The sequence below is a fragment of the Ranitomeya imitator genome, chromosome 2, assembly GCF_032444005.1.
Source record: "Ranitomeya imitator isolate aRanImi1 chromosome 2, aRanImi1.pri, whole genome shotgun sequence".
In the NCBI taxonomy this organism is placed as follows: Eukaryota; Metazoa; Chordata; class Amphibia; order Anura; family Dendrobatidae; genus Ranitomeya; species Ranitomeya imitator.
In genome coordinates this window covers 212,185,345-212,204,390 of record NC_091283.1, presented here as the reverse complement: position 1 = coordinate 212,204,390, position 19,046 = coordinate 212,185,345, and the positions used below count along the sequence as shown (strand labels likewise).

The 19,046-nt window shown below is 41.0% G+C and overlaps 1 protein-coding gene across 1 annotated transcript in view; it reads right to left on the bottom strand.

Moving 5' to 3' along the window:
• Positions 1–2,047: 2,047 nt before the first annotated feature.
• PAPPA (pappalysin 1) overlaps positions 2,048–19,046 on the bottom strand; it is a 447,251-nt gene continuing 430,252 nt past the window's right edge. The window contains exons 21-22 of the mRNA XM_069748556.1: positions 18,664–18,762; positions 2,048–8,868 (exon numbers count right to left, since the gene is read on the bottom strand). Of these exons, the coding sequence (XP_069604657.1) occupies positions 8,764–8,868; positions 18,664–18,762 (204 nt within the window). The 3' untranslated portion in view covers positions 2,048–8,763. The remainder of the gene's footprint in view (positions 8,869–18,663; positions 18,763–19,046) is intronic.

Genomic DNA, 19,046 nt, shown 5'->3' with positions numbered 1-19,046 from the left:
TAGGGTCAGGATGAAGAACATTATTACAATGTAATGATCAGGACGGAGGATATTATTACAGGACAGAACTCAAGACAGAGGATATTATTAAAAAATAGCGGTCAGAACTGAATACATTATAACAATATAGCATAGGGGTCAGGATGGAGGACATTATTACAGGATAGAGGTCAGGACATAGGACATCATTACAAGATAGAGGACAGGACAGAAGATATTATTGCAGGATTAGAGTCAGGATGGAGAACATTATTAGAGGATAGGCGTAAGATGGAGGACATTATTACAGTATAGGAGTAAGGATGGAAATCATTAATACAGGATGGGGTCAGGATGAAGCACATTATTAAAGGATAGGAGTCAGAATGGAGGACATTATATTACAGGACAGGGGTCAGGATGGAAGACATTATTATAGGCCAGGACAGAAGATATTATTGCATGATAGGGGACAGGATGGAGCACATTATTAAAGAATAGGGGTCAGGATGGAAAACATTATTACAGTATAGGAGTAAGGATGGAGGACATTATTACAGGATAGGGGTCAGGACGGAGGATGTTATTACAGGATAGGGGTCAAGTCTTAGGGTATTATTACAGGATGGGGTCCAGACAGAGGATATTATAACAGGATAGGGGTCAGGAGACCGAAGACATTATCACAGGATTAAGGTCAGGACGGAGGACATTGTTACAAGATAGGGGTCAGGATGGAGGACATTATTTCAAGATAGAGGTCAGAATGCGGGACATTATTACAAGATAAATGTCAGGACAGAGGACATTATTACAGGATAGGCATCAGGATGGACGACATTATTACTGGATAGGGGTCAAGGCAGGGAACATTATTATTACAGTATAGGGGTGAGGACGGAGGATATTATTAAAGGATAGGGGTCAAGATGGAGGACACTATTACAGGATAGGTGTCAGGATGGAGGACGGTATTACAGGATAGTGGTCAGGACGGAGGACAATATTACAAGATAGGGGTCAGGATGGAGGACATTTTTACAGGATAGGCATCAGGGCGGAGAACATTATTATTAAAATACTGGGGTCAGGACGGAGGAGATTATTACAGGTTGGGGTCAAGATGGAGGACACTATTACAGGATAGGGGTCAGGATGGAGGACAGTATTGCAGGATAGGTGTCAGAATGGAGGACAGTATTGCAGGATAGGCATCAGGGCGGAGAGCATTATTATTACAATACAGGGGTCAGGATGGAGATTATTACAGGTTGGGGTCAAGATGGAGGACACTATTACAGGATAGGGTTCAGGATGGAGGACAGTATTACAGGATAGGTGATCAAGAAGGAGGACATTATTACAAGATAGATGTCAGGATGGAGGACAGTATTACAGGATAGGCATCAGGGCGGAGAGCATTATTATTACAATACAGGGGTCAGGATGGAGGAGATTATTACAGGTTGGGGTCAAGATGGAGGACACTATTACAGGATAGGGTTCAGGATGGAGGACAGTATTACAGGATAGGTGATCAAGAAGGAGGACATTATTACAAGCTAGATGTCAGGATGGAGGACATTATGGGGGGAATATTACTGTGTATGGACAATTATGGGATATTATTTGTGAATGGGGACAGTTATAGACAATATTATTGTATGGCGGCTATTGCCAGACACCTCTGATTGTAGCAGTAAGAATAAAAATGCCAGCAATAACTGTCCAGAAAGGTTGGGCCATCCTGTGACCCATTAGATGTTCATCCAACAATCATCTCATGTGTGCAGCTACCTGTGAAAGCCAACATTTTGTTGATGTGTGTGTTTTATGTCGCAGATCCGTATTTCCTCCTCTTTGTACCTGTTTAGTAAAAGACCCATTTCATAACTGAAAATGTGGAGACAAGCGCAAAAGAGCACATCACCGTGAACTTAGCCTTGTGTGTGATTTTGACGGCGACACTTGACACGAGATCTTTGTGAAATGTAACAAGAAATGAAGACGCCTCGACATAAACGTACACTCTAAATTGAAAGTCATGAAATTAATAAACATAACTTTATTTATATTATTTTTGGTGGTAGTGTCCCTTTAAGAACATATCAGCATTGCATGTAAATGAAGTATCATACACTAATGGCTGATTCCAAATGTTAGCTTTACCATGCAATGCCACATTGCATATGAGCAGATACTAATCTGAAAGCTATTGGTGGGAGATTGTCTTGTAAATCTGCCAAAGTTTAACACCATTATAATGGAAAAAAAAAACAGAACAAAACAAAAAAAATTAAAATAAAAACCATGGATCATTCCATAAAACCTTAACCTCTCGTAACAATTAGGTAATCTAAATAGTTAAATAATAGAATTACAAAGTAATATACATTACAATACAGAGTATTTGAACAAAAAAATATGATTTTTTTTACATTTTTTTTTTAATTTTGACCTATGTCCAGTATGTGAGTAATGAAAAAAAAAATCTCATGACATAATGACAAAATAATATTTCAAAACTGTATTGAAGGAAGTAAAAATAACTTAAAAATAACATTGTGTAGATATAAATTAAATGTATGACATTCTTAATAAATAAGCTCTACTATTTACATCTTTATATATTGCTTGAAGGTTTTCAGTTATATTTTTTCTTCTCGAACATTTAAAAACAAATTATTCTAAAATACGACAATACGGAGCAGCACAAGTACACATGAGGTGTGGATGGGAGAGGATGAGGAAGGAGAGGGGTGAAGGTTACAACTACAGTAGGTTATGGAGACAGGTTCTCAAGAGGAGTTCGGTACTTCAGTTTTTGTTCATGATCAAAAAAGACGTTTAACTGATTTTATAACATCACAAATAAAAGTTTCATTCAAAGACATAAATAAGGAAGAGCAGTTTCCATAATCGACGTATATTTCATTTCTTCTGAGGAGATCACAGTTTGGATACGGAGCATTAGCATGTAATATACAGAGAGCAGGCCTGGTTACTTACACAAGGTCATCCACGCACTCACGCACGCACGCTCACACATATATACTATTCTTAACGCAGGTCATTTCATAAAGTTCTTCATGAAGTGAATATGATTTACCATCTGCTGGTGTCAACTAGAATTGGCCTGCTATCAAAGCTAGGTTAAGGTTTCATTATTCTGACCACCTCTTCGGTCTACGTGGCCTACTCTCAAACTTCCAGCTTCTCCTGCTTTGCTTCACCATTTGGGACAATCTTTGTATATATGCCCTCGGAAGTCAAGGGTTTATCATAGGGGAGCATCATGGCTCAGGACCAACACTCTACAGGCCAAAGTAAAGAACGGCAGCTTTCATCTAGTAGACTCGTCCCGTCCATGTTTACTCTACTCTTACAGTTCTAAAACAATGTATTCAATTTCATGCAAAGACGTGTCCTATCAAATGGCACATTAAAAGGCATCTGTCAGCTGGATTTCCACTCTGTGTAGCTCTTTCAAAGGCAAGTCCAGCAATATCTTTACATGGCCTGTCCGTTCCTCTGTTCCTGAGAAATCAAGGTTTGAATTTATATGTAATTGGGTAAGGTAGAGCTAATGCTTCTGTCACTCCAGCTCTATTCCCCACCCATCTCCATATAAAGGCTGTTAGACAAGCAGAAGGAGGTGGCACTAGGAGGGGAATAAAGCTGTCTTGACAGAGATTTCAGATCTGCAATAGTCCTTCAGCCTCATTTGCATATAAATGAAAACCCTGATTTCTCAGTAATGGAGGAATGGACCGGCCATGTAAAGGTATTGCTGGACTGCTTGATAGAGCTACAAGTGCATGGAAATAGTTTGGGGGTGAAATCCTGCTGACAGATTCTCTTTAATGAGAATATGTCCAACAATGAGCACCTCATGGAGCAAGGTATAGCATCTAACTCTATGGCCTGGATTCATCATGACCGGTGATTTTCATGCCAGTCTTGATAAGGAGGAGTCCTGGAGTCAGATGCTCCTGATTCATTAATTATGGTGTGAGCTTATGGTGTGTGACTGGAGTAAGTTATCTGGTGTAAGAAACGCCACAGTTCAACATGAATTAGAAGAGCTGTGGTGTTACCTATTTTGGTGTAGGTGGGAAAACCTGGCGTGAAAACACCAAAAGTCGCACATTTTTTCCACAACGATTTACACTTGAATTTTGTCATTAACACATAGATGTACGATGGCCCTTTTGTCACAATATTTACTCCTGCACACAGATCTACCAGTTCTCCTAAACCTTATACTGCTGTAGATTCCAAAGAAAATATTATTTACCGATGAACTGATGTGACTGTTGACCGTTGCAACCGGCAGAATTGTGAATGCAGCTTTGGACTGCAATAACTCTGTACCTTGAAATCAGTATCAGATAAATAACGTAAATTGTAAAATGGGGAACGATGATGAATCTATGAATTCTAGATAACCATGAACAGATGTATAAAAAGAAGGGTCTCTTTGGTCACGTAATTTCTACTTCTTAAACCAAAATGCATGATTTCCATTGAATAGAGACAGCAATGTAAATTAGTTCAAAGTATTAAGATGGAATGACTTTTTTTTTGTTTTGCTAAATATGTCCGCAATTCTTTAAGATTGGCATTTCAAACCCCAATATTCATAAGGGGCATGCGTGATTAAGATATGCCTAATTCTGTAACACATGAATGCTACTAGCTGATACACCTTCATAAATTGAGATCTATAGACTGTGTTTTCGAGACACACAAACTTTTATTGCTTCAAAGCTGAAGTTAATAGAAGCTTGACAGACGTCGATGGTGATCGACGTCAGCAAGATTTTCAACTCTTTGGCTGTATAAAAGGAGGAGGGGGATTTGGAGGTCTGTAATGGTAACTGAATGATGGACCTACTTAGAGTAAGGCTTGCTGTTACACAGAAACTATGAATATCAAGAATAACTTATTACTGTATTTTGTCTTGCAGTTGTATAAAATCCGTTTATAAACTGATAATATTTCTACATTTTACATTGTGTAGTAGTTACTATCAACAGATGTCCATGGGTCTATCTCTCAAATAGGTAGACAACCCTGCAAGACAAAGATGGGCAAAATCCAGTAGAGCGAGAGACAATTTTTAAAATGTTCTCATTGCTCTTAGTAGTAAAAGGGGTGTCCTGGGTAGGCATATGGAAAGGGCTGTTTTCATAAGACAACCCCTTTATCAATGCAGGTATTTTAAGTTTTAGTTAGTTCTTCTTATTAACTGGTATTCTCAACCATATAACCAGCTTCTACCTGTTGATTCTCGAGGTTTGTTTGCTCATCCATTCATATTACTCCTGTGTTCATTTGAAATGTTCACTCCTTTGTTGTTGGATGTGAGATGGAGCTAATACAAACATACACACACACACACACACACACACACACACACACACACACACACACACACACATATATATACTGTATACACAATACCAGTCAAAAATTTGGACTTATCTGTTCATGCAATGATTTCCTTTTTTCTTATAGGAATGTGCACATTGTAGATTCACACTGAAAGTTGCACAACCATGAACATTTGAAACCAACCAAAATACTTATTAAACCTTAGATTCCTCAAATGACCCTCCTTTTACTCTAATGACAGCTTTATACTCCATAAGCATTCTCTAAAACAACTTAACCAAGACGTCACCTGTAACAGCTTCCAATGAACTGATATGCCTCGTCTGAAGTTCATTTCTAGCATCACCGGCCTTCAGAAAATGTTTGTGACCATCAGTTGTGTTTTACAGAGGCAGTGTTGGTACACAGCTCCATACAGTACTGAGCTCTATTACTCAACTACTTTAAGCTAGACTAGGGCAAGTATAACTCAACTAAGTAAAGAGACATGATAGTCCATCATTTCTTTAAGACATGATGGTGCATTAGTCCAGAAAATTGACAGAATCTTGAAGGTATCCTCAAGTGCAGTCATGGAAACCATCAATCATTATGATCAATTTGGTTCTAATGAGGTTCGCCCCAGGAAAAGGTAGTCCAAAAATTACTTCTGCTGAAGAGGATAAGTTCATCAGAGTTACCATGTCTTTGTGAAATGCAGAAAAGGTGAGCAAATTGTTTCTAAATGGGTTATCCCACCGTTGAAGTATGGAAGGAGATGAGTGATATGATTTTGCTTTGCTGGTGACACTGTTGATGATTTATTTTGAATGCAATGTACACATACCCAGCATGGCCACAACTTTCTGTAAGAACTGCTTGTTGGACTTGCATTTATTGGACCATAATATATGTTGCAACTGGTTAATTACAGAAAGTACACCTCCAAGCTATGTAAGGGCTACATGACCAAGACGGATAAGGATAGAGTGATGCATCAGACAATACGGCCTTCACAGTCACCTAACCTCAAACCAATAGAGTTGGTTTGGAATGATTTGGACCACAAAGTGAAGGCAAAGCTGACAACAATTGCTCAACACCTCTGGGAACATCTTTGGGCTGTAGGAAGGGCATTCCAGGTAATTACCTGATGCTGCTGCTGGAGAGAATGCCAAGGGTGTGCAAAATTGTCTTCAGAGTTAAAGGTGGGAAATTTGAGGAATTAAATGTTTAACACATATTCTGGTTTATTTCACACAGTTTTCTTTACTGCTTTTTCCATATATTCCCATTTGTAGTCTTGCTGCTTCAGTCTGAATGTTCGATGTGCACATTCCAAAAAGAAGAAGGAAAACCAGCACATGAACAGGTATGTCCGAATTTTTGACTGCTAATATATATATATATATATATATATATATACATACATTGTTCAATATGGCATATCAGGTTATAGTAGTGTGTACAGAATGGCCCAATAAAGCATGTTCTAGGTAATGCTAGCAGCAGCCATAAAGAATATCAATAATTGAGGTGGAGACCAGTAACTGGAGTTTAGTAGATTACTGGTTCAAAAAAAGAAAAAAAAAGTACATGTAATATTTTATAACAAAAATGAACCTCACACACTGGGAAAGATACACAAGATCAATAAACATGCTCTTAGCCATCGCCACGCAGGCAGAGTGGGATAGCTCTCTGCTTTGCAAGTACCTACATTACGTCCCTTTAAAAACATATACTTTGCATCTTATTTTTTGACCATGCAGTTAAAAAATAGGGTTGCAAAAATTTAATATTTTTTTCTTTTGCTTATTTTTCTTCTTCTAAACACAGGGAAAAAAAAGAACTAAACAAATTTGACAGTTCAAGCTAGTGAAATTGAAACCAGAAAGGAGGTAGCTGAAACCTGCTCTGAAAACACCCTCAGGGAATGCCCTAATCCTTCAGGGATTGAAGAGGTAAAAAGCTGCCATCTTAAATAGATCTTGAACCAGGACAATCCTATCTCTTTTGCCACAAGACCTCGGAACATGTTTCTTGCCTACACAGTGCTTTAACAAATGGACGCTCATCGTTCAGCAGCAGCTCAAAAAATGACTTGTACCCCAAACTCAACGGAGACTTCTCAGCAGCATACAGTAAGCATCATCGTGATAAACTGGCCTTCCGATACTATTTCATAACAGCACTGTTCGGGCTGTTATAAAACATAAAAAAAAACAAAAAAGAAACAAAATACACGGTTGTCATCCCAGCCTTATCCACCACTGGTCTACTCAAGAGTTATGAGCTCCCGATGTACATGTTTTAGATTTCACGAAGCAAATGTATTGACTTACTGTAAAATGATAATAGCTAGCACATGTAATTAACAAATAAGACAGTTAAAAAAAAAGTAAACATGCTGATATAAAACAAAAGCATGAAAAAAAACCTTGAAGAAATGAGTAAGGGCAGTGTTCTCTAGGAAAGAAGAAATCAAAAAAAGAAACCAAACTCTTCATGGATTCAACCTAAACATAATACTGATAAAAACCCACTTAATTTTAGAGACCATCTACAACCCAAGTTTAGTAATGAGCAGCTGTTCGGAGATTTCCACTGTCAACCTAGCATCGACCCTACACCTACAAACATCTTCATGGTAGACATTTCCAGGAGGTTCTAACCCATCTCAAAGTAGCTGATCATTTGGTCCCTGTCAATTATTTGTAAGGACGAGGCCTGAGGGTGTCATGGCAGGCTAAAGACGAGATTTAAGGCAGACTGGTTGTTTCGGTTGATTTCAACTTGACCTGACACAGTAAGGAGAATGGCTGTATGGGACATAGCAGCAGGAATAGCAGCAACAGTTATGCTCAAATAACTAGTGTTGGGTTTTGGTGGCAAAGGGATAAATGATGTATGTCTGTTATAAGGCAGATAGATGTCATCCCTAACAGACCTTCCAACTAGAAAAGTGCACAGCTCAAGGTTTGATGAAGAAACTCTAAAGCTTGCATCAACTGCAAACCTAAACATCATGTAGTTTCATCTGTCGCTCCCGTTTCGCCTTCGAATCTTCACAGTCTACCATCTGCATGGGAAAAGGAGGACTGACATGTCCAGTCTAGCTGTCCAAAAATCAATGTGTTTATGGCTTGTTTTCTTTTTTTTTGTCTTCTTCTGGCCATACCACAGCTTAATACTATGATTTCTGTGTTTGTTCTTTATGGCATTTTAATCATAATGCATCAATCGCAGCTCTTCATTTATATAGAAAAATGTCAGACTGGTCAGGATGTGATGGTTTCTTATGGAGAAACGCAATCCAGTTCAGCAGCTAATATAAAAATAACAAAGGGAATGTGATGTGTTTTCCAGTCTGCCATCAGTTGTGGTCATTTGAACTCGACAGAATACTATCCATGGTTTGGACTTTGAGTATTTGGATTGTTTTCCTTTGCATTGGGGTCCAGGCATGCGCACTTCTCCTGTATATCACAGCCAGCAGGAAAGGGAATTACCTGTTAAGAATAAGACATACAAACGTTAGGTGAAACTTATTTTATTGAATCAATAAGAAAAAGGAATGCAGGAGATTTGTAATGTTCAACTACACAACAACGCGTAGTATTGTACGTAGTATTGTAACCAACTGTAGACTTACTTTAATGGAAGAGTAATTGCCAAGGGATCATCCAAAAGAAACAATCAAGAACAGAATGAACTGCACTTCAGATGAAATTAAAGAAATGAGCTTTACTTAGGTCATGAGGGTTTGAAATGGCACTGTAGCTATACATTTTGGACCTGTTAAGGTCCTGCTTCATGCTCCGTAACCAGTTATAAGCCTTATACCTACGTGAAGAAGCTAAAGTATGACCTTCAAAGGTTTAAAATATGATAAAGCTACAATGATGTTAGAAACTTTGATGACCTGGATAATGCTCATATTTATAGCTGCAACCAAAGTCTGGAGTCCAGTTTCTTTTCTTCTTGATACATGTAGTGGAATTATGAGAGTCGAACAAGCACTTTGGCTTGTTCGATTCTTTCAACAACTCCCATAGAGTGCTGTTTACTAGTGCAACCATTATTTCATCAAATTTTGTGGACACTGAAGTGACCAGAAATCGGTGTACAAGGGAGTCAAATGACCATGTTTGGAACCTAAACTTATGATTAGTTATAAGTTAACGTACTCGGATAAGGGGTTATCCAAGCATGCTTGGGTGCTGAGTGCGTCCGGCGTGCTTAAAAAAATGTTCAAGTTCTCAGGGCTGCATGCCTTGCTGCTGTTCAACAGCCACAACACATGCAGGGATTGCCTGTTTGCCGGGATTGCATGTGTTGAACAGCCACGATACATGCAGCAGTGAGAACTTGAACATATTTTTTCGAGCCCGCCGAAGACACTCAGCAAACGAGCATACTCGGATAACACCTCATCCGAGCATGTTTGCTCATCAGTTATGTATGGCTTATCCAGTGGATATACCTTGAATGCTTAACCCCTTCCCGACCTTTGACGCCACGTAGGCGTCATGAAAGTCGGTGCCAATCCGACCCATGACGCCTATGCGGCGTCATGGAAAGATCGCGTCCCTGCAGATCGGGTGAAAGGGTTAACTCCCATTTCACCCGATCTGCAGGGACAGGGGGAGTGGTAGTTTAGCCCAGGGGGGGTGGCTTCACCCCCTCGTGGCTACGATCGCTCTGATTGGCTGTTGAAAGTGAAACTGCCAATCAGAGCGATTTGTAATATTTCACCCATTATAACGGGTGAAATATTACAATCCAGCCATGGCCGATGCTGAAATATCATCGGCCATGGCTGGAAATACTAGTGTGCCCCCACCCCACCCCTCCGATCGCCCCCCCACCCCCCCGATCTGGCCGGTACACTGCTCCGGCTCCCCTCCGTCCTGTGCTCCGCTCCCCCCCGTGCTCGTGTCCGCTCCCCCCGTGCTCCAATCACCCCCCGTGCTCCAATCACCCCCCCTGCACTCCGATCCACCCCCCCCCGTGCTCCGTTCCACCCCCCCGTGCTCCGTTCCAGCCCCCCCGTGCTCCGTTCCACGCCCCCCGCGCTCCGTTCCACCCCTCCCGCGCTCCGATTCCCCCCCCCGTGCTCCGATCCCCCCCCCCGTGGTCCCCCCCCACCCTATCATACTTACCGATCCAGCCGTGGTCCCGTCCGTCTTCTCCCGGGCGCCGCCATCTTCCAAAATGGCGGGCGCATGTGCAGTGCGCCCGCCGAATCTGCCGGCCGGCAGATTCGTTCCAAAGTGCATTTTGATCACTGAGATATAATCTATCTCAGTGATCAAAATAAAAAAAATAATAAATGACCCCCCCCCTTTGTCACCCCCATAGGTAGGGACAATAAAAAAATAAAGAAATTTTTTTTTTTCCACTAATGTTAGAATAGGGTTAGGGTTAGGGGTAGGGTTAGGGTTAGGGGTAGGGTTAGGGGTAGGGTTAGGGGTAGGGTTAGGGGTAGGGGTAGGGTTAGGGTTAGGGTTAGGGGTAGGGTTAGGGTTAGGGCTAGGGTTAGGGGTAGGGTTAGGGGTAGGGTTAGGGGTAGGGTTAGGGTTAGGGGTAGGGTTAGGGTTAGGAATGTGCACACGTATTCTGGTCCTCTGCGGATTTTTCCGCTGCGGATTTGATAAATCCGCAGTGCTAAACCGCTGCGGATTTATGGCGGATTTACCGCGTTTTTTTCTGCGCATTTCACTGCGGTTTTACAATTGCGATTTTCTATTGGAGCAGTTGTAAAACCGCTGCGGAATCCGCACAAAGAAGTGACATGCTGCGGAATGTAAACCGCTGCGTTTCCGTGCAGTTTTTCCGCAGCATGTGTACAGCGATTTTTGTTTCCCATAGGTTTACATTGAACTGTACACTCATGGGAAACTGCTGCGGATCCGCAGCGTTTTCCGCAGCGTGTGCACATACCTTTAGAATTAGGCTATGTGCACACGGTGCGGATTTGGCTGCGGATTCGCAGCAGTGTTCCATCAGGTTTACAGTACCATGTAAACATATGAAAAATCAAATCCGCTGTGCCCATGGTGCGGAAAATACCGCGCGGGAACGCTGCGTTGTATTTTCCGCAGCATGTGAATTCTTTGTGCGGATTCCGCAGCGTTTTACACCTGTTCCTCAATTGGAATCCGCAGGTGAAATCCGCACAAAAAACACTGGAAATCCGCGGAAAATCCGCAGGTAAAACACAGTGCCTTTTACCCGCAGATTTTTCAAAAATGGTGCGGAAATATCTCACACGAATCCGCAACGTGGGCACATAGCCTTAGGGTTAGGGTTGGAATTAGTGTTGTGGTTAGGGGTGTGTTGGGGTTAGGGTTGTGATTAGGATTATGGCTACAGTTGGGATTAGGGTTAGGGGTGTGTTGGGGTTAGTGTTGGAGTTAGAATTGAGGGGTTACCACTGTTTAGGCACATCAGGGGTCTCCAAACGCAACATGGCGCCACCATTGATTCCAGCCAATCTCGTATTCAAAAAGTCAAATGGTGCTCCCTCACTTCCGAGCCCTGACGTGTGCCCAAACAGTGGTTTACCCCCACATATGGGGTACCAGCATACTCAGGACAAACTGCGCAACAATTACTGGGGTCCAATTTCTCCTGTTACCCTTGTGAATCTAAAAAAATGCTTGCTAAAACATAATTTTTGAGGAAAGAAAAATGATTTTTTATTTTCACGGCTCTGTGTTGTAAACGTCTGTGAAGCACTTGGGGGTTCAAAGTGCTCACCACATATCTAGATAAGTTCCTTGGGGGGTCTAGTTTCTAAAATGGGGTCACTTGTGGGGGGTTTCTACTGTTTAGGCACACCAGGGGCTCTGCAAACGCAACGTGACACCCGCAGACCATTCCATCAAAGTCTGCATTTCAAAAGTCACTACTTCCCTTCTGAGCCCCGACGTGTGCCCAAACAGTGGTTTACCCCCACATATGGGGTATCAGCGTACTCAGGAGAAACTGGACAACAACTTTTGGGGTCCAATTTCTCCTGTAACCCTTGGGAAAATTAAAAAACTCTGGGCTAAATAATTATTTTTGAGGAAAGAAAACGTATTTATTATTTTCACGGCTCTGCATTATAAACTTCTATGAAGCACTTGGGGGTTCAAAGTGCTCACCACACATCTAGATAAGTTCCTTTCAGGGTCTAGTTTCCAAAATGGGGTCACTTGTGGGGGGTTTCTACTGTTTAGGCACATCAGGGGCTCTGCAAACGCAACGTGACGCCCGCAGAGCATTCCATCAAAGTCTGCATTTCAAAACGTCACTACTTCAATTCCAAGCCCCGGCATGTGCCCAAACAGTAGTTTACCCCCACATATGGGGTATCACCGTACTCAGGAGAAACTGGACAACAAATATTGGGGTCAAATTTCTCCTGTTACCCTTGGGAAAATTAAAAAACTCTGGGCTAAATAATTATTTTTGAGGAAAGAAAACGTATTTATTATTTTCACGGCTCTGCATTATAAACTTCTATGAAGCACTTGGGGGTTCAAAGTGCTCACCACACATCTAGATAAGTTCCTTTGGGGGTCTAGTTTCCAAAATGGGGTCACTTGTGGGGGGTTTCTACTGTTAAGCCACATCAGGGGCTCTGCAAACGCAACGTGACGCCCACAGAGCATTCCATCAAAGTCTGCATTTCAAAACGTCACTACTTCACTTCCGAGCCCCGGCATGTGCCCAAACAGTGATTTACCCCCACATATGGGGTATCAGCGTACTCAGGAGAAACTGGACAACAACTTTTGGGGTCAAATTTCTCCTGTTACCCTTGGGAAAATAAAAAATTGCAGGCTAAAAGATCATTTTTGAGAAAATAATTTTTTTTTTTTTTTTCATGGCTCTGCGTTATAAACTTCTGTGAAGCACTTGGGGGTTCAAAGTCCTCACCACACATCTAGATTAGTTCCTTTGGGGGTCTAGTTTCTAAAATGGTGTCATTTCTGGGGGATCTCCAATGTTTAGGCACACAGGGGCTCTCCAAACGTGACATGGTGTCCGCTAATGATTGGAGCTAATTTTCCATTTAAAAAGCCAAATGGCGTGCCATCCCTTCCGAGCCCTGCCGTGCGCCCAAACAGTGGTTTACCCCCACATATGGGGTATCAGCGTACTCAGGACAAACTGGACAACAATATTTGGGGTCCAATTTCTCCTATTATCCTTGGCAAAATAGGAAATTCCAGGCTAAAAAATCATTTTTGAGGAAAGAAAAATTATTTTTTATTTTCATGGCTCTGCGTTATAAACTTCTGTGAAGCACCTGGGGGTTTAAAGTGCTCAATATGCATCTAGATAAGTTCCTTGGGGGGTCTAGTTTCCAAAATGGGGTCACTTGTGCGGGAGCTCCAATGTTTAGGCACACAGGGGCTCTCCAAACGCGACATGGTGTCCGCTAACAATTGGAGCTAATTTTCCATTCAAAAAGTCAAATGGCGCGCCTTCTCTTCCGAGCCCTGCCGAGTGCCCAAACAGTGGTTTACCCCCACATATGAGGTATCGGCGTACTCAGGAGAAATTGCCCAACAAATTTTATGATCCATTTTATCCTACTGCCCATGTGAAAATGAAAAAATTGAGGCGAAAAGAATTTTTTTGTGAAAAAAAAGTACTTTTTCATTTTTACAGATCAATTTGTGAAGCACCTGAGGGTTTAAAGTGCTCACTAGGCATCTAAATTAGTTCCTTGGGGGGTCTAGTTTCCAAAATGGGGTCACTTGTGGGGGAGCGCCAATGTTTAGGCACACAGGAGCTATCCAAACGCGACATGGTGTCCGCTAACGATGGAAATAATTTTTCATTCAAAAAGTCAAATGGCGCTCCTTCCCTTCCGAGCCTTACCATGTGCCCAAACAGTGGTTTACCTCCACATGTGAGGTATTGGTGTACTCAGGAGAAATTGCCCAACACATTTTAGGATCCATTTTATCCTGTTGCCCATGTGAAAATGAAAAAATTGAGGCTAAAAGAATTTTTTTGTGAAAAAAAAGTACTTTTTCATTTTTACGGATCAATTTGTGAAGCACCTGGGGGTTCAAAGTGCTCACTATGCATCTAGATAAGTTCCTTGGGGCGTCTAGTTTCCAAAATGGGGTCACTTGTGGGGGAGCTCCAATTTTTAGGCACACGGGGGCTCTCCAAACGTGACATGGTGTCCGCTAAAGAGTGGAGCCAATTTTTGATTCAAAAAGTCAAATGGCGCTCCTTCCCTTCCAAGCCCTGCCGTGCGCCAAAACAGTGGTTTACCCCCACATATGAGGTATCAGCGTACTCAGGACAAATTGGACAACAACTTTCGTGGTTCAGTTTCTCCTTTTACCATTGGGAAAATAAAAAAATTGTTGCTAAAAGATAATTTTTGTGACTAAAAAGTTAAATGTTCATTTTTTCCTTCCATGTTGCTTCTGCTGCTGTGAAGCACCTGAAGGGTTAATAAACTTCTTGAATGTGGTTTTGAGTACCTTGAGGGGTGCAGTTTTTAGAATGGTGTCACTTTTGGGTATTTTCAGCCATATAGACCCCTCAAACTGACTTCAAATGTGAGGTGGTCCCTAAAAAAAATGGTTTTGTAAATTTCGTTGTAAAAATGACAAATCGCTGGTCGAATTTTAACCCTTATAACTTCCTAACAAAAAAAAATTTTGTTTCCAAAATTGTGCTGATGTAAAGTAAACATGTGGGAAATGTTATTTATTAACTATTTTGTGTCACATATCTCTCTGGTTTAACAGAATAAAAATTCAAAATGTGAAAATTGCGAAATTTTCAAAATTTTCGCCAAATTTCCGTGTTTATCACAAATAAATGCAGAATTTATTGACCTAAATTTACCACTAACATGAAGCCCAATATGTCACGAAAAAACAATCTCAGAACCGCTAGGATCCGTTGAAGCGTTCCTGAGTTATTACCTCATAAAGGGACACTGGTCAGAATTGCAAAAAACGGCAAGGTCTTTAAGGTCAAAATAGGCTGGGTCTTGAAGGGGTTAAAGGGGTATCTTCAAGTATGGAAGTTATCACCTAACCATGAGACAAGGGATAACTTCCCGGTCACTGGAGCTTTGATTGCTGATATTCCCAATGATATGAAGAACCTGGGCTCTGCCGCATGAAGAGGAGGTCAATTATGCACACTGTGGCTCCAATCATACTTATGCGCGTGCCAAAGACCAGTCGAAAATAGCACTCAGCAGTTTGGGGGTCCCATTAAGAATTAATGAAGTGGCAGTGAGCATACTCGACCAGTGTTCCATTCTAATGCCCCAGTTCTCGGGATCAGTGGGGGTGCAAGTGGTCAACCAGTAATCGTGAAGTTACGAGCTTGAGAAAACCTTAATAAGATGAAAACACCAACTCAAAGTAGATACAATGGATTGACATAATATTTTTCAAATATAGAAAGGGTGTAAAGGATTTAACTAACCAAGACGCATGTAATAATACTATAAATTCTCCCGTGCCCATTAGACAGTCTGCAATATCTGATAGTCTTAGTTCAGTGGTGTCATCATTTTAAGTCATTTTCCATTGTCCAAAAAATGACTCTTTTTCATTTATTGAGATTTTTTTTTAGTCATTTTCCGTTCATAACTATAAACCGCTACATTTCTCGAATTCAAGATATCACCGTAATCTTCCCTCACCTGTCAGGAAAAGTCTGACGATCATTCCATTTCTATAACACATTCCCGACTTATATGAGCACATCTTGTATTATAAAACACGTCTCTATCATGTCCTTTCACACGTTCCTCAGTACAAATCTGCAGATTACTGTGTGGTCTCGAAAAACTAAAATTTCTGGAACAGAAGACAGTATTCTGTTTCTCATTTATCTTTGTCTATAAGGAATCCCTCTGCAAACAAGAACGCTCCAGCAGATACGCCCTTACAGAAAGAAGTTTAATAGAAAACATGCGGAGCTGGTAGTAAACACTGATATTTGGTCCAAGTAAAAATGACCATACTTTAATCCATCCTCTTCCAAAGAAAGAAGCAGCTCTGGGCTGCCTGGAAGCTGACAGAATGGTTACAGATGCAGGTGCTTTATAACAGTGCCAATTGGCAGCAATTCTATTGACATTCACAATTTTCTTGCTTCTATTTAGTGAGATACATAAAATTCCAATTAAAAATAAAAGTTAAATGGTTGCAGAATGTGAAGTTGAGAGGTGCATGCAGAAGACCCTTCTTGTGGGACATGTACATGGAAGAGTACTATACCCTTCCAAAGAGTTTCTTGTGACCTAGCGCTTGATGATTGCAGATATACATTGGTGGTATCCGCAATGCGGCCTCTCCCTTTCTATTTCTGCTGAAGCAGCCTCTTTCCATACAGCTATATGTGGACACATCATACAAAGAGAGCAATCACTAGGAAAAGGACATCATGGTCGGAAGAATAAAAGGAACAAGGTGAAATGGAATATCAGCAACCTTGATACTATCAAGACCTTGGTGGACCTATCTAGGCTTTCACAACATTGATCTTCCTACAAAGCATTCATCCATCAAGTCACCATGGTTGGAGAGCAAGCCGATGGCAGTTAAATAATAAATAATATTGATGGGAGTTAAATAATTCATCCGAAGAGGCACTATTCTTGCCATTGTGTAGCACATGTGGTTCTCATGGCAATCGGGTAGCTCAGGGCTTATGGCACGTCCTATTACGTTGGTCCGGAGACCTGGTATAAAACAACAAAGGCATGCTAGGGCTCTATGTGGCCTCCTATTTTGGTTGCCTTGCTACACTGGGGAGGCTAGTGCTCAAGACAATTAGAACTTAAAAGATGCACTCCCAGTTTTTCTACCTTTCATCCTGGAAGTTACCTCCCTATGCTCTACTATAAACCCCATTACAACAGCACACTCATCCCATAATCAGCTTTCCCATCTTTCTCTATTGGGGAATGCACTGGGATTAGCCTTTGTTCTCTATTGTACTAAATAAACTAATAGAGTCTAAGAGAGGAGGGACAGTGATTCATATTATATATGTGTGACAGGCACTGTGCAGTCATCATCATTATATGTGATATAGGCTTCTACATTCTTCCCCACCATAGAGAACTTCAGTGATACAATTCACAAAATTGCATTATACAGGCCATTCTATTGAATCAGATGGCGACCCCCTTGTGATCACATGACCTAAGTGAAGTGAAATATATCATGAATTTCCAGATAGAAAAGAAGAAAGATCTAAGGTAATGCTATATGAATTATGTATAATGGGAACTAGTGACAGGATGAATTAAAAAGCAAACAAGTGTAGTGTTACTTTAAAGTGTGGAGACAGCCAGGTCTTCTGTCCATGAAGAGTGTGGGTAATAATATAATTGGGGGTGTTACCAATATGAGACATGTAATGGCTGACAGTCTGCTCTCCTGGTCTACATTTAGGTAGGAGTATTGGAAGCGTTTCTGCGCTCTCCAGAATACAACACTGTTAGAAGTATAATAAAATTGTAGGTTTACTGTCAATGCGTTGCAGAGTCCACCAACTCCTTCTTCAGAACAACCATACATAAGTAACGTACGGTTATACCACTAATTGTGTACCACTTACATTTACCCTTTCATGGATGCTGCTGCATCTGTTTTTAACGCTCTATAAGAGTTGTGTCTCACACAGTCACACAAGGTGAGAAGTTCTGCCTTTAATTATCCACCTTTTAATGTGGATTGTGCTCTTCCATTTCTTTACACTCCTGATCTACATCTACTTTCAATTACAATAATTTCTGGAGGAAGATTCTCGGGGAGATCTACGTCCCGCCCACAGATCGTAACAGCTCATTTACACATTAAGAAAAATATTTGTTTCTCTGTGATAAGAGATCTGATCTCAGATATCAAGTTGTCATTTTACTCAACTCTCTATGATCTACATGTCCATACTGATGACTTAGGAGGGTTGATCCTACTGACAGATTGCCTTTCTTACAAAAATAAGGCCGACTTCACAATCATTGGTCTGTCCCTATGGCCGACTTCACATATCTGACATTCATAATCTGAGCACGAACATCTATATAAGAACTGATCAGGAGTCTGCTGATCCCATCTGGACAGCCTTATAGATAATTCTGAGTTTGCGTGAAGAGACCCAAACAGCAATGTCCACATTAAGGCCATGAATGTCAAGTGTCTGAAGCCTTACTTAGGGACAGAGTAGTGATTACATAAATGTTCACAGAAATACAATTAATAAATTAATATATATATATTAATTAGCAATGAGAAAAAGTTGCATTTTACCATTTTTGTCTTAACAGTAGACGAACAGCAATCTCCTCCATCATAGTCGCAAAAAGCCCAGTTGTTTCCACCATCACAATAATTGTCGGCAATAAACAACTGAAATAAAACAAATGTATAAAAAAAAAGAATCGTTACCTGTGCTGTCAATACTTTATTGCTGAAAAATTAAAAATGAAGTTGATCAGGCCAAACTGACAGTATGAACTAAGCAGATAGCCTTGGGGGGACGTAGCCCGTGTAACACTCCCACCCTAAGGCTGTGGTCATACGAGGATATAAAAAAAATTGGGCTGATTTTCATCCAACATAGTGGCATGATTTTTTTCCCGCTTGTCATCCATGTCATTTGCATCTATTAATCTTTTACAGGACCATTTACA